We start from the raw sequence: 27621 nt of genomic DNA, 5'->3' as shown, positions 1-27621 counted from the left end.
CGCCGACCCCCTGGCTGGGTTTCTCGGGAGCTGGTATCGCATCTCCGGGCCATTGTTCCTGGAGATGATGCGTTTCTCGGGGATCTCGTCGGAGCACGACGTCGACCCCCTAGGCGGGTGTCCCAGGATCTCTCGCGACGGATTCCGTCGTTTGTTTCCGGGGAAAATGCGTTTTCCGGGGACCTCGTCTGACTTTGACGTCGACCCCCTGGGAGGGTGTCCCAGGTCCTGGTGAGACTGTCGGATGGATGAGTTCCTGGCGAAAATGCGTTTCGCCGGGATTTCGCCGGACATTGGCGCCGACCCGCTGGAGAGGTTCCTCCGGTCCTGGCGAGTCCGTCGAACCCCTCTCTCCTCGGAGAAGATGCGTTTCCCGGGGATTTCACCGGGTCATGACGCGAACCCCCTGGGACCGTGTCCCAGGTCCTCGGAATACGTTTCGACCTCTTTGTTCCTGGAGAAGATGGTTTCTCCGGGAACTTAGTGTTTTCTCGGCGCCCACCTCGTGGACGCGCGTACCGGGTCCGGGGGATGTTCCTCCGTGCCCCCAATACGGGTTACCGCCGTAACTCTATGTCAGCGTTTCGGACTAAACGCATTTATCATTATACGATCATTATCGCTAAACTATATCGACAACCGCTAAATAATATGAGACCTTTTCGATCGGCGGTGAGTCAAAGCATCAACTAAATTCTATTTTGTATCTCTCGGCCGGATATATTTCCTAACCTATGAGTACGCGCGGTCTTTGCCGTCTTACCGACCGTTATGCTATTCAGCCTGTATTTAATGAAACGCGAATCTAAATCTAAATGGCCATACGGGCCTTCAACGCAACTTAATACTATTTCTTCAACGAGTTATGAACTAATACCATAAGCGTAATCTTAACTATAATGGCTCATGGCCTTGTAAATATATTAAAGAAAAGTAAATGTCTTAATCGATCAAGGAAAACCAAACAAAATAAAATATACGACCATATTGGTGAGAAAGTTATCAAATCAAAAATAAACGAGTACTCTATATATTTTTCTCCGAGTGCCTCTCCGGCCTCGGGATCGTCAGTTGACGAGCTACCCTTTTCTAACGCGGCTCCCATGCTTCGTCTTCGCTCTCGCTCTCCCCTGACGGTGTCTGGAAATCGTCCGAGGGTTGGTCGACCGGGCCGATTGGGAAATCGTACCCGACAAATTCGGCTATCGCGTCTATGAGAGGAGGAGGCGCAGGAGTTAGAAGCGGGACTTGCAATGCCGACATTAGCGGCGTGGGCGGCATGTTCGGGTAGTCTCTGCAAAATGACTCGGGGTGACCGTTTGATCAAGCGACGCGGCTGCTGCGAAGGGTGCGTTCCACATAACACTCGCAATGATTGTGTCGCCTCTTAAGCCGTTCCACCTAGCGCCCGCGAGCGTTGTGGACTCGCCATAGTGAACAACTTCAGAGCGTTCAAATGACGCTCGCAATGCTCGCACTGAAGAGGTGGGTCGACGCGAGCGTATACCCACAATGCATCATTTTGCGCGCGACAGATGTGTTAGGTTAAGTTAGTGCAATTTAGGTTATTGCTAAAAATAAGAGTATTGTTTACTCTTAGGTTTATTGTGACTGATAAAACTGTGATTTTACATATATAACACGTTAAAATGGAGATAGTTTCTTTATATGACAAAGATAATGATAAGGTGTATGATGTAATGGTATCCTCAGAAGATGCACGTCTTGCTAATAACAGTAAGATTAAAAAATTTTATTTACAATATAAGTGTAACGATTTAATATCTGATAATAACCTTATGAATCTTGTATGTATTATATTTCTTTAAATTAAATATATTGCTTTAAAGAATGTTTTTATTCAAATAATAAGTGTATTGCTTTAATAATTATATAGTTTATTTTGTCCAATAGTTTATTGCATGGTTTATTTTCTCATAAATCATATTATTCTTTCTGATTTCGTATAGATATGATATTTGCTACAAAGCTTTTAAATGCAGCAAAATTAGATGAAAATATAACTAAGCAAAATGAGGAAATATCAAATCCCTTATTGTTAGATGTAGATAATAATACACAATCTGAAATAATGCCAGAAGCTTCTAATGAATCTCTGGTACATAACGATACCCAATCAACAGAGAGCTGTGAAGAGAGTAGGTTACAAAGTTTACAATTATTATTTTCTTAGCATTTCTTATTCTATTTTTAATATTGTATTTATATGTTTAGTATTTTTTTTAAACAAGTATATGTCCCGTTATTCCGTTAAATTTATATTTACAGATTGTTTATTTCGATGGTCAGATGCATGTGTTCTTCTCTTATTGCGAACATATGAGGAGATGGAAGAAAAGTTTAATAATGGGAAATTGTCACATAAAAAATGTTGGGAACTAGTTGCTAAAGTATTAAAAAATAAGGGATACAACGTAACAGGGCCACAATGTTCCTCCAAGTTAAGAAGCTTAAAAAAGACATACAAATCAATAAAGGATCATAATTCTAAGTCAGGAAACGATCGGCGAACATGGCAGCATTTTGAGGTTCAGAATAATTTTTTTTATTGAGATACATTATCTTTTCCAAAATATATTTAAAATCAATAATTCTAAACTCTATCTACAATCAATTTTAAACACTATATATAAATTCTATTCCGAATTATAAATAACGGATTTACAAAAATTTTGTGATTAATATATATACAATTTCCTTTTATAGATTATGGATAACATATTTTCAAAAAAAGCCTGGTGTAAGCCTGTAGCACTTGCTTCGTCGACTGGTCTGTCAATTAAAAATATAGATACAGAAGAATTTTCTGCAACTTCGTCACAGTTTCCATATAATGAGTTTGATGCTGAGAAGGAAAATAATCTACCTGAAAAGAGTACAAAAACTACAAAAACATCTGTAAAACAGCTTTTGGAAAAAAGAATAAAGCAAAAGGAAGAGCAAGAAACTAAAAGACAGAAACGTCATGATGATAGAATGGCTATGGAACAAAATTTGATCGACACTATTACACAATACTTAAATAAGAAATAAGAATAAGAAACATTTTTTACTTAAACATGCTACATTTGCTATATTTCTTTATAGATTAAAACTAATGTACGTATAATAATCTTATTTTTGTCTTAAAAGACTGATACTTCTCGTCATTTGCATAGAGATCTCTTTATTAACATATATACAACATTTATTTTGAGTTTCCACTATTTTTTTCTTATATAAGATTTTGAAGGTAGTACAAAATATGAGTGATATGTTTGTTAACTGTACTGTAAGACATTTCTATTTCAGTTATTTTTCGTACATTTCTTTAATTTCATGTTGTTTAAAATACATGTAGGTATTAAAATTATATAGTTTATTTTGAGTTTTTACTATATTTTTCTTATAAGATTTTGAAGGTAGTACAAAATATGAGTGATATGTTTGTTAACTGTACTCTGTAAGATATTTTTATTTCAATTATTTTTCGTACATTTCTTTAATTTTATGTTGTTTAAAATACATGTAAGAATTAAAATTATATAAACAATATAACTTTCATTGTACTGTAGCCTTGTATTGTATCTTTTGTTGATATAATGATTAAAAATATAGTACATTTCTACAAAGTGCGATTGCGTTCTCTTTCTAACATGTTCATAATCATATTTCGTTTATGAATCGCATTATTATTTGCTACGCTTTCATTAGTATGGTGATCTTGTATTGGAACACCTGATGTCACTGGTATTATTAAGAGTTCATCTTTTTTTAGAATGCACATATTATGAATGACACAACATGCTATTATATATTCAGACATGAGATCAACTCTGAACATAGGCAAAGTATACATTAAACTCCTCATTCTGCCTTTTAATAAACCAAAACATCTTTCAACTACTACCCGTGCAGAAGATTGGCAGAAATTATAATATCTTTGTGCAGCATTCAAATGTCCGTTATCTTTAAATGGTGTTAGCAAGTGTTCATGTAATACATAAGCAGAATCTCCTAGTAAGTGGCTGTCAGATGGAAATTTTTCTTCATCATTCAAATATGTTGCCACTTCCGATTGCCTAAATATTCTCTGGTCATGGACAGACCCGGGATGACCCACATAGCAATGAGTGATAAACGCTCTATGGTCACACACAACCTATAATTATAAATTGAAAATATAACAATAAATAATATAATGCCATAGTAATATAATACAAGATCATGAATAATATACCAATATAACTAAAATTGCTATTATAAATACTTTAATGTTTCAAATATACCTGAAGCTGGAGAGAATGGTATCCCTTTCGATTTACATAATCTGCTGCATTTTGTGTAGGTGCTTCGATTCTGATATGCGTGCCATCGATGGCACCAATTACGTTTAAAAACCTACTGTTTTCTTTAAATTTACGCATTACAATTTGCGCTTGTTCACCTGAAGGCCAAGATATAAATTGATCGGCCACTTTAAATAGTGCTCGTGTGACCCTCCTAACGGCTCTCAAAGCTGTAGCTCTTCCTACATCAAACCGATCACAAATAGATCTGCAAAAATATAAAAAAACCATTATTACAAGTAAATTTAAATGCTTTAGGTATATTAAGTGTCCAAAATAACAATATATGCAATAAAAGCAATAATCATACCTATAAGAATCCATTGTCGCCATTTTCCATAAGGCAATCATTAATTGCTTACGAGATGGGATTGTTTCGTTGCCCCTTGTCTTTCGAACAAGGTAATCACTAATTACACATAATATATATTCAAATGTTGCTCTTTCCAATCTAAAATCATATTATATTGGCATCTAATATTATTGTATTTTATATGTATCAATAATAACTATAAATGAAATAGATAATAGTATATTATTCTATATATTATATATTGTATATATAATTAAATATATATAATTAAAATTACATATGTAATTAATAAGTAAATAAAACATAAGATATGTATCTAACCTGAAATGACTTTTGAATTCGTAATTCGAATAAAGCTCAATAACAAGCTCTACATTTTGTATACGAGGACGTAAGTTACGTTTCCGTTTTTCTTTCAATAATTCCCACTCTTCATCTGAACTCGTATCACTTTCCGAATCACTTTCGTTTAATATTAATAATGCAGAACTAAATATAATGTTTTCCGCCATGATTTCAATACTCACAATGCTCATAAGCCGTTCCACTTGCCTGTCACGCTCATGCTAGTGGAACGGACGATCGCGGCGTTGCGAGCGTGAGCGTTGGTGTCTTTATATGGAACGCACCCAAAGGGCCCGGTCTCACGGTCTCTGCTCGAAAAACGCAAGCAACTCGTTGGACTAATGAATCGCGGATGTTTTCTCCTCCGAAAATGGGCCGCGAATTCACCCGAACTGTTGACGGATATCCCGGAGGACCAACGTGAATCCTCGGACTATCCGATCAATCGCGATGACACGCTCAAGGTCCTCGGTCTGTCTTGGTCACCGCATGACGACTCGTTTACCTTTGTAATCTCGCCTTACGCCGTAACTGTTCATACTAAACGCTCCGTTTTATCATTTATTGCAAGGTTATATGACCCCCTCGGATGGGCGTCGCCGATCGTCATCGCGGCCAAGATGTTGATGCAAGAGCTCTGGCTCCGTAAAATTGATTGGGACTCTCCCATCCCCGACGATCTTTTACCTCATTGGATTAATTATTGTACGGATTTGCCTCATATCTGTGAAATACGCATTCCCCGATGGACAGGGATGCGTCAAGATAAACTCGAAGTGGAATTACACGCGTCCATTCAAGCTTACGCCGCGGTCGTTTACCTTCGAATCGTGCATTCTACCACGAATATTCAGGTGACCCTCCTCGCGGCCAAAACGAAGGTCGCGCCGTTAAAAACCGTCAGCGTTCCACGATTAGAACTTAACGCCGTCGTTCTATTAACTCGGTTGCTAGATTGGGTAAGAAATTCCCTGCGTTTTCCGCGAGCGTCATTATTCGGATGGACTGACTCCCAAATCGCATTGGCTTGGATTCAGCAACATCCATCGCGATGGAATTCCCACGTCGCGAACCGCGTCTCCGAGGTGCAGACGCGCCTTCCGTCAGTACGTTGGCAGCACGTCTGCACTCACGACAATCCTGCCGACTGCGCTTCTCGCGGCTCTACCGCTGTCGATCTCGTACACCATGAATTATGGTAGGTAGGCCCCCCGTGGTTTAGAAAATCCCCGGCCTCGTGGCCGATTCTCCCGACTCCTACCGGAAAGGAAATTTTGCAAACGGTATCTTCCGAAGCGCGCAAAGCTACCGTTCATCTCGTCGATCCAACTCCTGAGTGGGAGCTGCCCACCTCGTGCTCGAGCTGGATCCGACTTCTCCGTATTACCGCGTACATTCGCCGTTTTGTGCAAAACTTAAAAAATAAAGTCGCCTCATCGACGATCGTCAAGTCGCCTTTGACCGCAGAAAAAATCCACGAAGCTTCGGTCTTTTGGCTTTGATCGGTACAAGCGACCTGCTTTCTTGATGACTTGAAGGCCTTAAAAGCTCATGCCACCGTATCGAGAACAAGTCCATTATGCTCTCTCCACCCATTTATCGGGAAAGATTTACTAATCCGGCTGGGCGGGCGGCTCGAAAACTCAGCGCTAAGTTACAATGAGCGACACCCGGTCATATTCCCGCGACATCATATTTCTGAACTTTTGATCGATCAAGCTCACCGACGCTCCCTCCATGGAGGGACACAACTCACGCTTAGATGTCTCCGTCAGACATACTGAATACTTTCGGCGCGAAGCATGATCAAATCTCACATCCATAAATGTGTTACCTGCCTTCAATACTCCGCGAAAACGCCGACGCAATTAATGGGTGATCTCCCGAATCCCCGAGTCAATCCCTCTCCTCCTTTCTCTCACACGGGAATATATTACGCCGGACCGATGATTATTACCCCCGTGGTCGGCCGTGGTCAAAGGGGGAGCAAACATTACGCGGCGGTCTTCGTTTGTCTCGCCACTAAAGCGATCCACCTCGAGTGTGTCGAGGATTACTCCTCCGAGGGATTCCTTGCCGCATTTCATCGGTTCGTCAGTCGACGCGGACTGCCATCGGTCATGTACAGCGATAATGGCACGAACTTTCGGGGTGCGGACCGCAAGCTACAATGCAGCTTTCGCTCGCTTATGAACGACCCTTCCCTCAAAGAAATCCTTGCGAATGATGGTGTGAAATGGCATTTCGTGCCCCCGGCGGCACCACATTTCGGCGGGCTTTGGGAGGCTGGCGTTAAAAGTTTTAAGCACCACCTCAAGCGGGTGATCGGTGCTCGTACCCTGTCTCGCTCGGAATTCGTGACTATTTTATGTAAGATAGAGGCGTGCCTCAACTCTCGACCGATTTCGCCCCTCAGCGACGATCCGTCCGACTTTACCGCGTTGACGCCTGGTCATTTCCTCATCGGTCGACCGCTCACCAGCGTACCGGAGGAATCATTACTCGAAATCAATGCGAATCGGTTGTCGCTATGGCAACACGTGCAACTCATGGTCGAACAGATCTGGCGTTCTTGGTCGTCGGACTACTTACACTCAGTGCAACAGCGCGTCAAATGGACCGAATCTCACAATAATCTCAAGGTTGACGAGTTAGTTTTACTAAAAAATAACCTCCTTCCTCCTTCGAAGTGGGAACTTGCAAGGATTCAACAAGTCCATCCCGGACTTGACGATCGCGTTCGCGTCGTTACATTACGCACCGCCAATTCCGAATTGAAACGACCTGTTCGAGATTCCGTTAACGCTGCGCCGTCAGATCAGATGGCAGCATCGATCGGGTATCGACTCCCGATCACCGCGACAGCTTGCGCACGCACGGGCGCGCTCATCGCCAACGTCTTCCTCGCGATATTAAGAGTCGTAAAAATGGCCGCGCAGTGATCAGACGCACGACGTGTGCTCTGTGCATTTTCGATTGTGACTACACATTGAAGTGCCCACCGCAGTGATTACAACAGCTGCCGAGATACTGCATTAACATGTAAAGCGACCGCTCATCCAGCTCTACTCGGGTACATCAACACGACGACTCAGGCTCACATGTGCGCTAGTGCCGATCGCCACGTGTCTCACCGGCTCATGGGCGATTCATCGAAGAGGACGGCAATTAATAATTGCCTCTCATGTACACGGACTCTATATACATCTCATTTTGTTCACCGCTCATCACTCTCAGGTCAGATTGTATCAATTTTGACGCATTAAAGACGCATTAAAGACGGCTCAGACTGTGGTCTGAGTTACACAAAAATAAAGTGAATATTTAGTTAACACCTTCCACGCGCGTCCTTCTCATCCCGCTTCCATCGCCGGGATTAATCAGCGATTTCGCGAACATTTGGTCCTTCGAGCCGGATGCGTGGAACTTAAAGTGTAGCTTGGACACAGATCATGTGAACAGGGCATGCCTTTCACGACATGCCACGTGGACATTACCGCGCGCTTCCGCGAGTGAAGGACAGACATTTCACGCGCGCTCGCGAGTGTTACGAAAACATGTTCACGCGCTCCCGCGAGTGTAAATAGACATTTTCACGTGCTGTTTTTCTCACGCGTCTCTCGAACGTTCTCGGTTCGTGCAGCATTTCTTACACGTGTCTCGACATTTCTCAGGTATTTCATCGTGCGCAGCTCAGGGACGGCTCAACATGACGGAACCCGCAAAGGCGGGTACGGGCGGTACGGAGACCACGACGCCGCTGCTCGAGATACCACCGGCTCGCACATCGGAACGCCAAGCCTCATCCGTGCGCTTGTCCACGGAGCTCATCCTAAATGAACCGCCTGGCGACGGTGCGGAATATTGGCGACACGCTGCCAACTTGTGCAGAGGACATGCCGTTAGAGGAGGTCATCCAAATCTCAATGCATCTCGAAGAGGCGAACAAGGCGTTTCTCAGGGAGCATGCATATCTTGAAGCTTCACAGCCGTCGGCGCTCATTCAACAGCAAAGCGCACGTTGACAGCTCAGCATGTGGCAGCTCAACCGGCCCGCACGGCAGCATCTAATTTACCCGTGCGATTGTTGCAACGGCACTCACTTCATTGTGATGTGCACGTAATTTAGGGATCTTTCAACAGGCGATCGAAAAAAATTAGTCATACCACGGAGGCTTTGGTTCAAATGCCTCGGCCGCCACAACGGCCACTCATGTAAAGGCTCACGGGAGTGCAAGAAGTGCACCAACCGACACGATGCTGCATGAGGCTCACCAGTCGAACTCATCAGCGAAGCCGATCACCAGCTCATCTGCGTCAGCTCAATAGGAAGATGGTGCAATCGTCGCTCACTCATCTTTGGCCCGCTCATTACACTCAACATTACTAGCTACGGCCCTGGCTCAGATCAGCTCATCTGTTCATACTCAATGCGTATGGCCTCTCATTGATTCAGGTTCAGAACTTACCTTTGTTTCAGAATCTCTCGTTCGCCAGCTCAACATCACTCGTCATTATTCCGTCATTCTCATCACTGGAATTAGTGGCGGAAAGGCGACGCAAACTCGAGGAGTTGCATTGCTTAAGCTCCGCTCACTTCACTCAAGATCAGACGTCATTATTCAAGCTCACATTCTGCAGACGTTAACGAACATCCTGCCATCATTCAACGCTGCATCACAAGAATGGCCGCATCTCACCAAGTTGACCTTGGCTGATCCAGATTTCCTAACACCACGGCCAGTGGATATCATCATTGGAGCTGATTCATATGGGCAGATCATCAAGCCCAACATCATCAAACGGGATACATTGATGCCAATTGCGCAGTTCTCAATCTTTGGATGGCTCGTTCTCGGGCCTGTCGACACATCATCATCGGCATTTGCTGCAGTGCATCATGCATCGATTCAGGAGAGGGAAGATGCTCTCGACGAGTTACTGTCGAGATTTTGGACACAGGAAGAAGTGCCTGCGAGCAACAATCTTGAGCTTACTTTTGACGAGCAAAGATGTGAAGACCATTTCAAGAGTACTGTTTCACGGGATTTAACGGGTCGATACACAGTTCGACTTCCACTACAATCATCACCTGATACTCTTGGCGACTCGTATCTCACTGCGCATCGATGTTTGCAAAGTTTACAAAGGAGACTCTCCCGAGATGACAACTATCGACGTCTGTATCATCAATTTATGACAGAATACCGAGATCTCAACCACATGAAGAAAGCTTCACCCGTTTCCAGTCAGCAAACGCAATATTATTTGTTCCATCACGGAGTGCTCAAACCAGACAGTGCAACCACGAAATTACGTGTGGTATTCAATGGCTCGAGCGCATCTACATCTGGCCGCTCACTTAATGATATCATGCACACGGGAGCCAAGTAGCATTTAGACGTCACCGATGTCTTGCTCTGGATTCGACAATTTCGACACCTAGTTGCCACGGACATCACCAAGATGTATAGACAGATCAACGTGCATGAAGATGACTGGAATTTACAACGGGCTCTCTGGATAGACGACCAGCTCAATGAAGTGCCACATTATCTCACAACGGTCACCTATGGGACCAACGCTGCCCCGTTCTTATCAGCACAAAACACTGTTGCAACTGGAGGAGGACCAGAAGGTCACAGTTTTCCCCTCGCAGTACCGCCAATCATTCAAGGTCGAGATGTTGACGACATTTTGGAGGCGCCGCCACCGTTCAGCAGGTAATAGAAACTTCAATACTGCTCACCGGACTTGTGCATGGCGGGCGGCTTCCCATTAGCAAGGTGGCACGCGACTCATCAAGACGTACTCACTGCGGTTCAAGCAGAAAAGGACCAGGGCTCACAAATTACATTTGACGATTGCGTAACCAAAAGACTCGGATTAAGATGGCTTCCTCAAGAAGATTCATTTACATTCTCAACAAGGATCTCGTCGCACACCGATCATCTCACCAAACACCTCGCTTGGTCTGAAGTGGCTCAGATACTCGATCCACTGGGCTTTGTATCACCAGTGGTGATCAAGGCGAAGATGCTCTTGCAGGAGCTTTGGCTACATGAAGCTCCAATGGGATGAACCACTGCCATCCCAGTTCTCATCACGGTGGCTCATTATCAGAAAAGAACTCACAAGCTTGCAAGCTCTCAATACCTCGGTGGTACAACCAAAGTAGCACCTCTCAAACCACATGGAGCACCTCGTCAGTGGAATTTCACGGCTTTTCTGATACTTCTCAACTGGCAATGGCTGCAGTCGTATTTATCACCGTCCACGGCTCAAATGGCGCCACGATTTCATAGGTGTGCTCCAAAATAAAGGTAGCACCGCTCAAGCGGCTCACCATCCCGAGACTTGAACTCACCGCAGCACTGCTGCTCTCAAGACTCATGCCATACGTTCAAGCCACCTCGAAGTTGAACGTTACAGCAACTCACCTGTGGACGGACTCTGTTGTGACACTCACGTGGATCAAATCTCATGCATCGCGCTGGAAGGATTTCGTGAGAAATCGAGTTTCTCAAATTCAAGAGCTCACTGCGAACGCACATTGGAAATACGTACCAGGTACGTCCAACCCAGCCGACTGCGCATCACGAGGATTAACTACTGCTCAACTTCAAAGCCACTCATTATGGTGGACGGGACCACCGTGGATTCTCACACCTGAAGCATGGCCATCTCAACCCGCGCTTCCGGACGAGTTGAACGGTCATGAGGCTCGTCCTGGCAGTGCTCTATATGCAGCTGCATCTCAGCCGGACTATCATTGGGATCTCATATTCAAGTACTCAATCTTCAATAAATTATTGAAATTAACAGCTCTCTGTTTCAGGTTTATCGCTCTCTTGAGAGGGTTCTGGGACGGGTCGTTGGACTCGCACTCTGCTTTGGAGAAGGCCAGATTTTTCTAGATCAAGGCTACTCAAGCGGCATACTTCACGCACGAGATCAAGATGCTCACGGCCAACTCGAGACTACCAACTGCTCACGCATTCAGTCGATTGACTGCGTATATAGACGCTCAAAGAATCATCCGAGTTGGCGGCCGCCTCAACCAACCAGCACTAGCTCAAGACAACAAACATCAGGCGATGTTACCTCGCCACTCACGCTTCTCAACCTTAATCATCGCTCACGCCCATTTGCGCACCCTGACTGGAGGAACACCGCTGACATTGGCTCATGTCAGGCAAAATTACTGGATCGTCGGCGGACGGGCTCCGGTGAAGTCTTGTATTTTCGGTGTGTCGTGTGTGCTCGGCAGGGGGGGATCCGTGCTCATCACCTGATGGGCCAACTACCTCTCTCTCGGGTTACGCCGTCACGTCCGTTTACTCGTACAGGAGTTGACTATGCCGGACCGCTCACTATCAAAACATGGAAGGGACGAGGTGTGAAAATATACAAGAAAGGGATCTGTGTTCGTCTGCTTCTCCACCTCCGCAATTCACCTCGAAGTAGTCAGTGACTACCCATCAGAAGGATTCATAGCAGCCTTCCGAAGATTCTCAGCTAGAAGGGGAATTGCTCAGACCATGTATTCGGACTGCGGGACAACATGCATTGGAGCAGACGCCGCGCTCAAGAAAATGTTCATCCAGGGCTCTCAAGAACATCACGGATTGCTAAAGTTTTACAACTTAATGACACAGGATGGGAGTTCAACCCACCAGACGCTCTACACATGGGGGGCAAGTGGGAAGCGGTAGTAAAGTCTGAAGTTTCATCTGAGACGGACTATCGGGGAGACTCTACTCACGACGGAAGAACTCACAACGTTGCTTACGCAAATCAAGGACATTCTCAACTCGCGGCTTAGAACCGCTGAGTGACGACCCTGAAGACGTCTCAGCGCTCACACCAGGTCATTCCAATCACTACCATATTCGAGCCATCTCTGATTGACCTAGGAATTTCACGACTATCTCGGTGGCAGCTCATCCAGCAGCGTGTTCAACATTATTGAAAATAACAGCTCTCTGTTTCAGGTTTATCGCTCTTTTTGGGCACAATGGTCGGCTCATTATCTGCAACGCCAGCAGGCGATATCCAAGTGGCATCATTCTAACAACAACATCAAGATGGGTTCCATCGTGCTGCTCACCGACGAACACTCTCCACCGTGCAAATGGCCACTCGCCAGAGTAACAGCTTTGCACCCCGGCAACCATGGACTCACCAGGGTGGTTACCCTCAAGACGGCCACGATACTCACTCGGCCAAGGGCCAAGCTTGCCATATTATCCATTTCAACCGGATGAAGGATCAAGAGTAAGGAATCATCAACAAGGTTGCTGATGGCGGGCGGAATGTTCGAGATTCCGTTAACGCTGCGCCGTCAGATCAGATGGCAGCATCGATCGGGTATCGACTCCCGATCACCGCGACAGCTTGCGCACGCACGGGCGCGCTCATCGCCAACGTCTTCCTCGCGATATTAAGAGTCGTAAAAATGGCCGCGCAGTGATCAGATGCACGACGTGTGCTCTGTGCATTTTCGATTGTGACTACACATTGAAGTGCCCACCGCAGTGATTACAACAGCTGCCGAGATACTGCATTAACGTGTAAAGCGACCGCTCATCCAGTTCTACTCGGGTACATCAACACGACGACTCAGGCTCACATGTGCGCGAGTGCCGACCGCCACGTGTCTCACCGGCTCACGGGCGATTCATCGAAGAGGACGGCAATTAATAATTGCCTCTCATGTACACGGACTCTATATACATCTCATTTTGTTCACCGCTCATCACTCTCAGGTCAGATTGTATCAATTTTGACGCATTAAAGACGCATTAAAGACGGCTCAGACTGTGGTCTGAGTTACACAAAAATAAAGTAAATATTTAGTTAACACCTTCCACGCGCGTCCTTCTCATCCCGCTTCCATCGCCGGGATTAATCAGCGATTTCGCGAACACGACCAATAACACAGATCTGTCGGTTACCTGCGTCTATCGGGCCCACGGAGCCCGTAGAGTAACATTAAACTAGACTATTATGTTCCTCATTAGATTTAAAGGGATCCTGCAGTGACAGGCGAACTCGAACGTGAATACAACGCCACCCAAGCGGAACTAAAAATGTCGATAATACCGACATTTCTAATCCCGGTTTCGCATGATACATAAAAAAACGTTTTATTGATTTAAAAAATTGCAATCTATCTTCTTAGACTCCCTCTTTTCCTCACCTATCCCTTTTTCTAACCCCTCTTACAGTGATGCCAAATGGTGCTGTTATGCATGTGGTAGTAGATCGTACGACGCTACTACCACATACATGACATTTCGGTGTTGCCGATATCGAAACCGAAAATTTTCAAAACGTTTGTGGGGCTTTGGAGCGAGCTGGCCAGGGCCGAACAATACGAAAGGCACCCCGGAAAAAAAATTATATATAATTATATATAATTACATATAAATATATATATTATATATGATTATTGTGGCCGCTTGCCACTTACGCTGGGGCGTCGCGTGCCCTTCGCAGAGGATATGCCGTAGCGTGAGAGGGATCGTCGAGTGATCTGAGAGACAGATGTATGTAATAAATAGGTCGTTTATTCTATGTCCTATAATACAGGTGTAGGTGTGTCAGTGTGCTGAAGAAGGCCCTAAGAAGGGCCGTTGAGGCGGCCCTGAAAAGGGCCGTTTGGGCTCTTCAGGTGCTGTGGTCTGGCCAGTGCTTCGTAGTCGATGGCCTGGTGTACAGCATCTACCCTCGATAAGGCGTCGGCTACGACATTGTCTTATCCTGACACATGCCATATGTCCGTGGTGAATTGAGCCGTATATTCGAGGCGTCGTGTCTGCCGTGGTGAGCTGCTTGGTAGGTGATGGCGGCAGAGGCGACAAGAGTGGAGGCGCCGTCCACGATAGTTGAGGAGAAGTGTAGCGCCGGACTCTTACGTCCCACGTTGAGTGTGCGTGGAGGACGAGTCAGTCGTACCGGTGAGAGCTGGAGCGGGACGAGTTTCCCCGTGTGGCCAGGACAGTAGTCCAGGGGCCGTTGAGGGTGTCTCGGTGTCGGCAGGCGGAGTGGCGCAGCTCGTCTCGGTGGTGGCCGTAGCTTCGGCGGCGGCAAAGTGGCGGCGAGATGTAGTATCTCTTATCCAAAAGACTTCTCCTGGTCTTGGCAGTGAGCCTGCGAGCAGTTGAAAGCTGCCTAGGCCGTCGCTGTGTGGCCTTTTATTCTTCCCTGTCGGGAAATGAAACGCGAGAAAGTCTGCCACCTGTTGGCGGCACTCTCGTCTAGCTTCGCGGGCCGTAGTCTGGCCCACGCGCTCGGCGCGTGATCGGTTGGCGCGCGCGCGGCGCGCGTACCGTTTCGATTGTGCGGTCGGAAGACCGCCACAATTATATATGAACATATATAATTCCAAATATAACTAAATATGAACAATAAATTATGCATATATGCACTCATATATGGATTCATATAAGATTCATATGGAAGTATATATAACCCTATATGATTATATAATATCATTATATATATTTATATATAATTATATATATATGATAATATAGAGACAAAATTCATATATAATCATATATATTTATACATAATTATACATAATCTTTTTTTTTCCCGGGACGATGGAATCAGCTCGCTTGTAAGTAAGTTGTACGTTTTAATAGCAAAATATTTTGAGGCTTAATAATAATAAAGAATTCAAACTAGATATTAAATTAAAATTATGATATAACATAATAATTTGACGAATTAAAATTATGTCAAGACAATAAAAATTCAAAATTATTATTTCGGTCGAATTATCGAGACATAATCTATATTCAAACATTTATTAATATATATATACATATGTTGCAAATAGTAAGAGCAATTTGATGAAGCGTATTCCCCCCTTTGTTTTACGCGTGATCTGCAGACCGTTTTTCGCAAGCAGCAGGCATCACTCTGGCTGTCCTTAGGAAATTTGGGACTAATAACAATGCACAACTATAATACATTACATTTTAAAGAAACATGAGAAATTAATTAAGTATGGTTGTAGTAAATAATTTGACAAATTCGAATTGAACATATAATTTTTATTTATATTTTATAAAAAATAAAATAGAGTAAACAGCAATAACACAGAGTCCCGCACGGCTTTTAAGACAAGCAACCTTAAAATATTTCTGACCGTCTATTCTCCCACAGCCATAAGTCGGTCACCTAATACGCACACACCAACTGCATCCAGGGGCACACTCATTTGGCGCAACTATATAATCCATATTTTTAGACAACCATAATTGGTTTTAGAATTATACCTATATTGTCACATTGCATTATATTTATATGTAATTTGACAATTTTAACGTATAATATAATAACGGTTTTACCTTTCTACAGAGTCGAATCTTTAGTATTAGGATTGCCAGTCGGTGCATTGTAACCACCAGTACATAAAGACAACCGTTTATCACTCTTACGCCTACACTACGTACCTCACCTCTTCAACATAGGCGCGCACGGTGTCCATTTGTTTGTATGCGGATCGTAACATGCATTCTGCAGTATTTAAACAGAAACTAATCTTTTTTTGTCTACGGTATATAATAACCTCAAAAAAATCTATGTAACAAGTGGTAGACGTAATCTTTGTATCTTGAAAAATCTCGAAAAAAAAACAAAGTGGTAGTATTATACCTCGAAAAAAACCTAAGTAACAAGTGGTAGACGTAATCTTTGTATCTCCAAAAATCTCGAAAAAACCTAAGCAGTAGTATTTTTATTTCCAAAAAATTATAACTCAAGTGATACACATCACAAAATTACGTTACCTTATCAAAAATGAGTCGCGTTTCAAGTGATCTATTATTACAATTACAAAAAAGAAATGATATCTCTTTTTAAATTACAGCGCCAATTACAGAAAACATATTTTTCGAGATACAAAGATTACGTCTACCACTTGTTACTTAGATTTTTTCGAGGTATAATATTACCACTGCTTTTCTTCGATTAGAATAAAAGATTGAATCATGAGGAATTACACAGAGGTAACAGTACAAAATACAAATATTTTATTAAAATACTTAAACCCAACAAGGGAATACAAGGTATTTAAATACAAAGTTTACATATGTATTTTAAAAGATTTAATCGCATCGCAAAAAATTACAGAGGTAACAGTACAAAAAATAAAAATATTTTATTAAAATACATAAAGGACCCCGCACAAAATCGTAGGATTTTGGACCTCACTGAAAATTTCTGAAACTTAGATATGTTACAGGTTATGACCTCCTGATCAAAAGTCCTCATGGGTGCAAGACTAAAAAATGGATAGATTTTGAGATATAGAGGTTAGAAGGTCATTAACTGCCTCTACGAGCGCCACTCGGCGCGCGTATTTTTATGACTGTATTCGTGTGTGTTTATACATGTGTGTGTGTGTGTGTGTGTTTGTTAATATGTGGGGCATACTTTGCGTTTGCGTTACCGTCGGCATCAGCGTGATCCAATGTGCACCGCGGGGAGGTTGCCGAATCGGGTTTAGCACATCATTTGGCCCTGAAAAGGGCCGATTAGATTCCAGATTTTTTGTTGTTTTACGTACCTTACATTTACGTAAAGTCGTAAAAAGATTACCCTATGGCTTGGCTTATATATTATATTAGTTGCCCCACACAGCACACGATGTCCATTGGACGTCTATATTGTGTGCTGTGTGGGGCAACTAATATAATATATAAGCCAAGCCATAAGGTAATCTTTTTTACGACTTTACGTAAATGTAAGGTACGTAAAACAACAAAAAATCTGGAATCTAATCGGCCCTTTTCAGGGCCAAATGATGTGCTAAACCAGCCGATTCGGCAACCTCCCCGCGGTGCACATCGGATCACGCTGATGCCGACGGTAACGCAAACGCAAAGTATGCCCCACATATTAACAAACACACACACACACACATGTATAAACACACACGAATACAGTCATAAAAATACGCGCGTCGAGTGGCGCTCGTAGAGGCAGTTGATGACCTTCTAACCTCTATATCTCAAAATCTATCCATTTTTTAGTCTTGCACCCATGAGAACTTTTGATCAGGAGGTCATAACCTGTAACATATCAAAGTTTCAGAAATTTTCAGTGAGGTCCAAAATCCTACGATTTTGTGCGGGGTCCTTTTTCTTGTCAAAAAACTTGGCGTTGCTAGACCTCAAAATTAGGTCAGCCTGTTGAGTTTGTGCGAGCGAGTGAATGTGGGTGATGTGTGTGTGTATGTTGTGTGTGTGTGTGTGTGTGTGTGTGTGTGTGTGTGTGTGTGTGTGTGTAACGGTGAATAAGGCGGCTTATGATTAAGTATAGGATAAGTTAGGATAAGTCTATATTTTTAAAGCGATTAGAATTAAGTATAGAATAAGTATAGAATAAGTATAGAATAAGTAATATTTACATTTGTAAAAGGTCTCTCTCTCTCTCAAATAATGCGGCTTATGATTAAGTATAGGATAAAAGGTCTCTCTCTCTTTCTCTCTCTAGCAGCGCCAAGTTTTTTGACAAGAAAAATTTATGTATTTTAATAAAATATTTTTATTTTTTGTAGTTACCTCTGTAATTTTTTGCGATGCGATTAAATCTTTTAAAATACATATGTAAACTTTGTATTCCTTGTATTCCCTTGTTGGGTTTAAGTATTTTAATAAAATATTTGTATTTTGTACTGTTACCTCTGTGTAATTCTTCATGATTCAATCTTTTATTCTAATCGAAGAAAAGCAGTGGTAATTATGAGAAGCTGGGCTTTGAACGAGCGATGTGCTCCCGCCCTTCTAGAGGGCAGCTCCCGTGTGGCGCGAGCCTCGGGGCGCCACGCTTACATGCGGTCATTGTCTGCGTTGCGGTCGTCTCGGTCGTGTACAGAAGAGCTCGTAGTGTCGTAGAGTCAAGACGTGTTAAGTGTACAGAGGACAAATATATATATATAGAGTATTCGAGAAATCTGTGTGTTTTCCTGTTCACCTCGCCAAGCGTACAGTTGCCGTTACCGAATAGCCTACAGGTTATGGGCCCAGGGCACGATTCCCCTGCGTGAAGAACGAAGCACGAAAACATCTTGCTGAACGTGTAACGCGAAGTGTGTGAAACGCCGGCGAAGGGCATCGGGAAGACGAAAAACATTTAGAAGGATCTAGAAGATTAGAGGGTAAGTAAATAATATTCCTCGTTGCTGACGAGCAAAACGAGAGAATTTTCAGCAAATAAGAACGTTCGTTCGACAAATGCTACTAGAAGGAGATAGATGTTTTTGCCTTCTTCTTGAGAGATAGAAATAGAGGCAACAGTGACAATAAGAGAATTAGAGATAGATGTATAAAGAGATAGATGTGTGAGATATAAAGAGATAGATGTGTGAGATAGAAAGAGATAGATGTGTGAGATAGAAAGAGATAGATATATGCCGCTTGGTAACAAGCTGGCGGGAAAAGCGATGTGTCTGTGCAAGTCCGATCGTGAACGGCGAGAGTCATTTTTTTTGGCGCGCGAAAGTCCGATCGTGAAAAGTGAGTCATTATTTTGGCGCGAGGGACGCGTTGCCGGGCACGCGCTGACGCATGATCGATTTGAAAAATATAGCATCGATGCGACGCCATAACACATATATATATATATATACAGGCATGTGTATGGAATTAATTTTCAAAATCGACATGTATCGGGTCGGTAATTGAGCATGACTAGCTGTGCGGTGTAGCTTGATTACTGTACAGGGAAGCCGCGTAAATTTGTATGGGCCCCGTGCGCGTGCGTGATCAACCCGAGCTCCCATAGATCTTTTCAGCAGTGCTGGAGATCGCAACGGACAGTGGTGTGCGCGTGCGGATAGCCCTGCAGAGGCGCGTGGTTTTCTCGCTTTGGGGTTATTGTGAATTGCAGTGCGTTCTATATAGCCTCATAAGCATTAAATTTTTATCGCTGAAAGAGATTGAGTGATAGAAATTGTAAATTATTATCGGTCAATATGAATGTTAGTTTATCTTGTCAAAAGAGGAATGCTAATGTTCAATTGATATTTGAATCCCGATTTAGATGGAAGAAGATAAGACGAAAAATGTTCCGATGGATGAGGAAGAAAACCAGGATTCACTGGTTGACTACGATAGTGACAGCAGCGTGGTCACAGTGGTAGAGAGAGAGAGAGAGGTAGTGATAAAACAATAAATAAAGATGAAGGTAAGAGAGTATTTTATTTTAAATAAAACAATCAAGAAGGATAATATACTTGTGTATTCAGAGATAGAGTAATTTAAAAATTTTGTTTAGAAGAAAAAGAGAACAAGAAGGAGACTGAAGCAAAGGGTGCAATCCCGAAACGTGGCAAACCAAAAATAATAGAAAACATAGATGTAAATAGAGAATGGGCTGAAAATCGTCCTGTACTACCTATAGGGACAAAGATGCTTTACGAGAAACAAGAAAAGATGGTTGAGAAAATGGAATCGGTAATGAAGATGTTGGACAAGGTTATGACCCAAGCAACCTCCATGATGGAAAACATGGTAGAAGTCGCCCACGTAAATTTAGAGAAAGAGAAACTAAAGATTAGACGTTTAGAGGTAAATAAACAGAATACACAAAGTAAAGTAGAAAACGGTATACAAACGGTTAAAGAATCAGAAGTAGAGCCTAAAAAAAAAAGTTAGATGAAACAGTCTGTTCAGTCGAGAAAAATAGAAGTTTAGAGACAATTAAGAGTGCTTTAGAGATAGAATTAAACAGTCAAAGGTTGCATATTAGAAGAGAATATAAGCTGACGCAAAAATCCAATTTTGATCTTTGGATGGATTATTTAAAATCCGAATTAATGAATAACGAGTTATTAGATGTAATAGATTCAAACATTGATAGTCCAGAAAATCTTTCCGAATTAAAAGTTGCTAAGAGAAAAAGTCTAGTTAGAGATATAATAATCAATCATTTAGATGAAAATTATCATAAAAGGATTTTACATGAAAAAGATCCAAAAGAAATTTTGAAGAAATTAAGAAGTTATAAAAAGAGTGAAGTAAACGTTACTCATACATCGGTACGAACTAAACTCTATCAAATTAAAATGAGAAAAGACGAAAAAGTAAGTGATTTTTGCGAACGCTTTGATTCAATAATTAGAGAATATGAATCATGTGAAGATGCGGTACCCCTCACAGAACAAGAAATGAGATCTGCATTGTATCAAGCTGTGTCAATTAATGTGCCGGAACTGAGAAATGTAGATTTAATTAGAAGACAAACTAATCTTAAAGAAATGAATGTAGATGAAATAAAATCTTTCATGATGCAGTTAGAGGCAGAGACTAAGAGTGAAGTTAGAGAGAAGCTAGAGAAACCAGAGGTTAGAGTGCAGAGGGCTACTACAGAAGAGCACAAAGAAGTAAAGTGCTACCGATGCAACAAATTGGGTCACATGGCGAAGGACTGCCCACTAGCGGGATCAGAGGCCTGGTTCTGTTATTACTGCCAGGAGATTAGAGGACACAAGGGTGATAGCTGTCCTAATGCCGGAGCCCAGACGAACAGATTTAGAGGAAAAAGGTATACAAATAAAACCGTTAATAAAAATATAAAGAAAAAGGGTAGATTTGCGCAAAGAGGAACAAAAAGAGTAGATAATAAAGGGAAAGTAACCAAAATACAACCAGCCAAGAAAACTATACCATCGCAAACAGCAATTGAAGGAAAACCAAACGAAGGTAAATTATGCATGGCTAAAGTAATAGAAGATAGAGATAGTTCAAAAGAATTAGTCAATTTTATTGTAGATTCGGGTGCAACAGATCACATTGTGAATAAGAATATAATTTTGTCAAACTTTGAAAAATGTAATAATAGAGTTATTAAATGTGCCAATAAGAATGAGCTTGCAGACATTTCAATAGATGGTAAAGGAGATCTTTTGTTGTTAACAAATGAGAAAGAAAAGAAAGTAATTAAATTAACAAATGTAATTGCAACGAAGGAAGTATCCGAAAATTTACTATCTTTAAGAAAGCTGGCTGATGCAGGGTTCAGTATTTATTTAGATGATAAAGTATTTAAAGTTCACAATAAACTAACAAATAAAATTGTTTTTGAAGGAATTTATGAGAAACCAAATTGGATTATGCAATTTGAGGTTAAAAACAATAATATAGAGGACAATGAAAGTATAGAATGTGCTGTGTATAGATGTAGAGCAGAAACGAAAGGAAAGTGAAGCTCCAATGACTAGAAGTAAAACTAAAAGAAAACTAGAAGATAATGGAGACACTGATGTGCGGAGAAAAATAGAAGATGTTAGCTTTGCTAATTATATTAATGTGAAAAATATTCAACGGAATATAGAGAATGAAGATGAATTACATCAATGCCTTATGGCATCGTTAAATAGAGAGCCTGTTACTTATGAAGAAGCTATATCAAGTAACGAAAGAGAGAATTGGAAAATTGCAGTCAAAGAGGAACTTGAATCTATGTATGCTAATCAAGTGTGGGAACTTGTCGATAGACCATTAGAGAAATTAGATGGAAGACGACCTAATATAATAGATTCAAGATGGGTATTTAAGAGGAAATTAGAAGCAGATGGATCAACCAGATATAAAGCGAGACTGGTGATAAGAGGATGTAAAGACAAAATGTGTATGATCTAAAAGAGACATATGCACCGGTTTCAAGACTGTCACTGGTTAGATCTATATTAGCAATAATAAATAAATATAACTTATACGCTAGTCAGCTAGATGTTAAGACTGCGTTTTTAAATGGAGTTCTAGAAGAAAAAGATGAAATATATATGGAAATTCCAGAGGGAGTAGAACTGGATGAAAACACCAAGAAACTAAGGTGTGTAGATTGAATAGAGCTTTATACGGATTGAAGATAAGTCCGAAAAGATGGAATAAGAGATTTTCAGAAGAGGCTAAGAAACTTGGATTAGAGAACGACCTACATGAGCCGTGCCTGTTCACGTGGAGGAAAGAAGGCAAAATAGTGATCGTATTACTTTATGTAGATGATATGTTGGTTGCAAGTAATGATTAGAAGAAATTAGAAGAAATCAAAAAGAAGTTGAGTGAAACATTTGAGACGAAGGATCTTGGGGAACCAAAGAACTTTCTGGGAATAACAATAGAGCAAAACAAAGAAGAAAGTTGTATGTATATTCATCAGATGCGATATACTGAGAGCATATTAGAAAAGTTTCATATGAATGAATGCAAGCCTCAGAACACTCCTATGGTCACCAGAAAAGTGAGCAATAAAAACAGAAAATTAGAAGAAAAGAGTATTAGAGAAGAAACTAAAAGAGTACCTTATAGAGAAGCTATAGGAAGCTTAATGTATCTGGCAAATGCTACACGACCTGATATAGCCTTTGCAGTAAACTATTTAGCAAGAAGACAATTAGAGCCCACGGAAGAAGACTGGCAAGATGTAAAAAGAGTCTTCAGATATCTTAGAGGAACTGCAAATAGAGGATTGATGTTTAAAGGTAAAACAGATGAGTTAGAGTCGCTGACAGACGCTAGTTTCAGAGATTGCATTGATTCTACATCCACTGGAGGATATATAATCAAAATATTTGGAGATGTGATAGCATGGAGAAGTCATAAACAGACATATGTCACACTCTCTACCTGTCAAGCAGAGTATCTAGCAATGAGTGAGGCCTGTCAAGAAGTAATCTCATTAGACAAGTCGCTCAGATATGTTGTTGGAAAAACATTCTTGCCTGCAACAATCTGGTGTGATAACAGAGCAGCAGGAAACTGCACTAAGAAGGATGGAAGTCACAAACTTAAAATGTTTGATGATAACTTAGAAGAAATAAAGAAAAACTTAGAAGAAAGAGAAGAAACTGGAAACAGAAAACATATGGCTGACACTCATGGAGACTTTATCAAGCAGTGTGTTGATCAAGGGAAGGTGAAAGTCGAATGGATTGAGACCAAAGAGAACTTGGCAGACATTATGACAAAACCTTTACCTTTAGAAGCATTTGCATATCTAAGAGACAATATAATGAATGTAGAGTTTGAACAGAGTTAGAGATCAATTTTACTCGATAACTGATTTTTGATATGTTACAGATAAAGAAGAAAATTAGACGAACACGGATCGCTCGCACAAAGGGAGGGAGTATGAGAAGCTGGGCTTTGAACGAGCGATGTGCTCCCGCCCTTCTAGAGGGCAGCTCCCGTGTGGCGCGAGCCTCGGGGCGCCACGCTTACGTGCGGTCATTGTCTGCGTTGCGGTCGTCTCGGTCGTGTACAGAAGAGCTCGTAGTGTCGTAGAGTCAAGACGTGTTAAGTGTACAGAGGACAAATATATATATATAGAGTATTCGAGAAATCTGTGTGTTTTCCTGTTCACCTCGCCAAGCGTACAGTTGCCGTTACCGAATAGCCTACAGTAATATTATACCTCGAAAAAATCTAAGTAACAAATGGTAGACGTAATCTTTGTATCTCGAAAAATATGTTCTCTGTAATTGGCGCTGTAATTTAAAAAGAGATCATTTCTTTTTTGTAATTGTAATAATAGATCACTTGAAGCGCGACTCATTTTTGATAAGGTAACGTAATTTTGTGATGTGTATCACTTGAGTTATAATTTTTTGGAAATAAAAATACTATTGCTTAGGTTTTTTCGAGATTTTTGGAGATACAAAGATTACGTCTACCACTTGTTACTTAGGTTTTTTTCGAGGTATAATACTACCACTTTGTTTTTTTCGAGGTAAAGATACTACTGTTTAGGTTTTTTCGAGATTTTTCAAGATACAAAGATTACGTTTACCACTTGTTACTTAGATTTTTTTGAGGTATAATACTACCACTGTTTTTTTTTCGAGGTAACAATATATACACTACTATGCGTGTACTTGGCGCCTTTCTTTACCTTTTTTTTAAAAAAGGTAATTTTGTACGGATATCACGCCTTTTTGTAGTATTACGAATTTTATAAACAGTATGTAGTACAGGGTGTTATATCGAGGTATAATACTACCATTTTGTTTTTTTTTGAGGTAACAGCATAATACATAATACACTACTATGCGTGTACTTGGCGCCTTTTTTTACCTTTTTTTGAAAAAGGTAATTTTGTACGGATATCACGCCTTTTTGTAATGTTACGCATCTTAATCTTAACAGAAAAAAATTACACCTTATAAAGAAATGTGTCTGAAGTTGTTAATATATATAATACTAGCTGCCCCGGCAAACTTCGTACCGCCTAACAGTAATGAATGTAGTGATAAGACACGCAAATAGTCTCTCTCTCTCCCTCTCTCTTTCTCTCTCCCTCTCTCTCCCTCCTTTCCCCCTCTCTCTCCCTCCCCCCTCACTCTCTCTCTTTCCCCCTCTCTCCCTCTCTCCCTCTTTCTTTCTCTCTTTCTCCTTCTCTTTCTCTCTCTCCCCCTCCCTCTCTCCCCCTTCCTCTCTCCCTCTCTCCTCTCTTCCTCTCTCTCTTTTTCTCCCCTTCTTTTTCTCTCTCTTTCCCCCTCCCTCTTTCCCTCTCTCTCTCTCTCCCTCCCTCTATGTATTTTTTCTATGTATTTGGATATCTTTCTAGATTAATTTTTTTTTACGTGAATTTTTCCGATATTTTATTAGTTATTCTGCTATTCCGGAAAATTCTACCCCTATTTCATATACTTGTAGCAAAAATTTGGCCCAGCCGTTCTTGAGTTATAAGTGTTGTAACTAACCCGACTTTGTTTTATATATTAAGATATACATTGCCGGACATTGCTTTTATGTAAAATACGCATCTATATTATGTTGCTTGTAAAAATTATTTCTTATCAACTATTTCCAAAAATAATAAATTGTGAAACATTTTAAAACTAAAACCAATTCGCTATCTGTATTTTAACTGGTACTTTACTCTTGTACGTATGGGGTACTCACGTTCGAGTTGGCCAAAGGCCGTGTTTTTATTTTTCCGCTACGTGCCCTACGAGCGGAAATATTGCGACGCAAAGTTAAAATGTGAAAATATTATATTAAGATATTTCTACTAACGTCGACGTCTCTCAATATATATGACATATATATATCAGAGAAATGTAACTTTCACTTTTTCGACACTGGTCGATAGGCTTATCGGTCAGGAAGAAGATTTCTATTTAGGTAAATTAGAAAATAATATTAACAGGTCGCTTATCGCAATTTTTTATTTTTTATTTAGTAAGATAGAAAAAATTTTATAACTATCTAACAAACAATAATACAGCATTGCTCTACATAGATTTTTGTAGTAAATTTACCGCTCTACAAAAATATTTCTTATCATTTTTTCATAAATTCAACCGTTCAAAAGATATTCAAAGTTAAAGTTTGATAAATATAATACTTGTTTTTGCTTTTTATGAATTTTGTATCATATCAACTATCAAAAATTATGAAATAATCAATACATATTTTTGTAGAAAATTTAACGATGTACAAAAAAGGTCTTATATTTTTTTTATAAATAAAACCATTTAGACGATATTAAGGTTTAAAGTTCAAAGTGTATAAAAATTACTTTTTTTTCATATTAAATAAATAAAGCTCAGAATTTTGTTATAATATGAAAAAAAAGAATTTTTATACACTGAACTTTAAACTTTAAACCTTAATATCGTCTAAATGATTATATTTATAAAAAAAATATAAGACTTTTTTTGTAGATCGTTAAATTTTCTACAAAAATATGTATTGATTATTTCATAATTTTTGATAGTCGATATTATAAAATTTATCAAACTTTAACTTTGAATATATTTTGAACAGTTGAATTTATGAAAAAATGATAAGAGATTTTTTTTGTAAAGCGATAAATTTACTACAAAAATCTATGTGAAGCAATGCTGTTGATAGTTATAAAATGTATTACTGTATTAATGTTTGTTAGATAGTTATAAAGTTTTTTCTATCTTACTAAATGAAAAATAAAAAATTGCGATAAGCGACCTGTTAATATTAATTAATATTAAGAGCTCAAACTTTAACAGGTATCTTATTTTACCCTCCTGCAAGTATATATGCTATTCGTGAAATAAAAAAAGGCATAGTTTTTTTAAGAAAAAATATGTAACATCAACAATGTATAATCAACGGACAGTATATATTTCAACTTTTATTTATTGTATTACAATTATTAATAAAATTATATAATTTCCTTCATTCACGGTCGTACTTATTCGTATCCTGCGCCGTGACATGTCATAAGTACGTTCCGAGCTCATGTGTACCAATGGGCCTGCTTAGTCTGCCTAATTCTCTATTAACATTTTTTGTCATATTTTGTAAAGGTTTATCTATGGTAATTTCATAAAGGAATCATTCCGCCGCACATGATAAAAATTGGAATACATTATACGTAGAGTTTAAAAATGTAAAGATTTTTCATAAATACATTGTCATATTTATATTTAACAGACTGTTAAATCTACATATAATTTTCTGCAAAAACTAATGATGTTACAATCACGCCAATATTTGTTTTACTGTCCTAAAAAATAAACAAAGTTTTATATATATTGCATAAATATACATTTCAAACATAAAGAAACAAGTAAGAATTAAAATAACAATTTTCAATTAGCCGAATAAA

General features: G+C 40.5%; 5 protein-coding genes and 1 pseudogene across 5 annotated transcripts; 5 read left to right on the top strand and 1 right to left on the bottom strand.

The window, feature by feature from the left end:
* Window positions 1-1349: 1349 nt before the first annotated feature.
* LOC139813223 (uncharacterized) lies at window positions 1350-3365 on the top strand. The gene is made up of 4 exons (XM_071778593.1): window positions 1350-1737; window positions 1971-2159; window positions 2290-2549; window positions 2728-3365. The coding sequence occupies exons 1-4, from the start codon at window positions 1650-1652 to the stop codon at window positions 3052-3054; spliced, it is 864 nt and encodes a 287-aa protein (XP_071634694.1). The 5' UTR covers window positions 1350-1649; the 3' UTR covers window positions 3055-3365.
* LOC139813222 (putative nuclease HARBI1) lies at window positions 3360-5287 on the bottom strand. Its single transcript, XM_071778592.1, has 4 exons — window positions 4984-5287; window positions 4660-4800; window positions 4290-4557; window positions 3360-4162 (listed from the first exon to the last, which is right to left on the bottom strand). Exons 1-4 carry the CDS (start codon window positions 5196-5198, stop codon window positions 3626-3628), a joined length of 1161 nt encoding a protein of 386 aa, XP_071634693.1. The 5' UTR covers window positions 5199-5287; the 3' UTR covers window positions 3360-3625.
* A 61-nt stretch (window positions 5288-5348) lies between these two features.
* On the top strand, window positions 5349-6209 carry LOC139813435 (uncharacterized). Its single transcript, XM_071778949.1, has one exon. The coding sequence runs from the start codon at window positions 5349-5351 to the stop codon at window positions 6207-6209; it is 861 nt and encodes a 286-aa protein (XP_071635050.1).
* Window positions 6210-6953: 744 nt separating this feature from the next.
* On the top strand, window positions 6954-7949 carry LOC139813434 (uncharacterized). The gene has a single exon (XM_071778948.1). The coding sequence runs from the start codon at window positions 6954-6956 to the stop codon at window positions 7947-7949; it is 996 nt and encodes a 331-aa protein (XP_071635049.1).
* Window positions 7950-8716: 767 nt separating this feature from the next.
* On the top strand, window positions 8717-10401 carry LOC139813433 (uncharacterized). Its single transcript, XM_071778947.1, has 2 exons — window positions 8717-8861; window positions 9464-10401. The coding sequence occupies exons 1-2, from the start codon at window positions 8717-8719 to the stop codon at window positions 10399-10401; spliced, it is 1083 nt and encodes a 360-aa protein (XP_071635048.1).
* An 8909-nt stretch (window positions 10402-19310) lies between these two features.
* On the top strand, window positions 19311-24388 carry LOC139813151 (uncharacterized; annotated as a pseudogene).
* Window positions 24389-27621: the final 3233 nt, after the last annotated feature.

Source organism: Temnothorax longispinosus, chromosome 5, assembly GCF_030848805.1.
Source record: "Temnothorax longispinosus isolate EJ_2023e chromosome 5, Tlon_JGU_v1, whole genome shotgun sequence".
Taxonomy (NCBI): domain Eukaryota; kingdom Metazoa; phylum Arthropoda; class Insecta; order Hymenoptera; family Formicidae; genus Temnothorax; species Temnothorax longispinosus.
The sequence above is the reverse complement of the archived record's forward strand: the minus strand, read 5'-3'. Positions and strand labels throughout refer to the sequence as shown.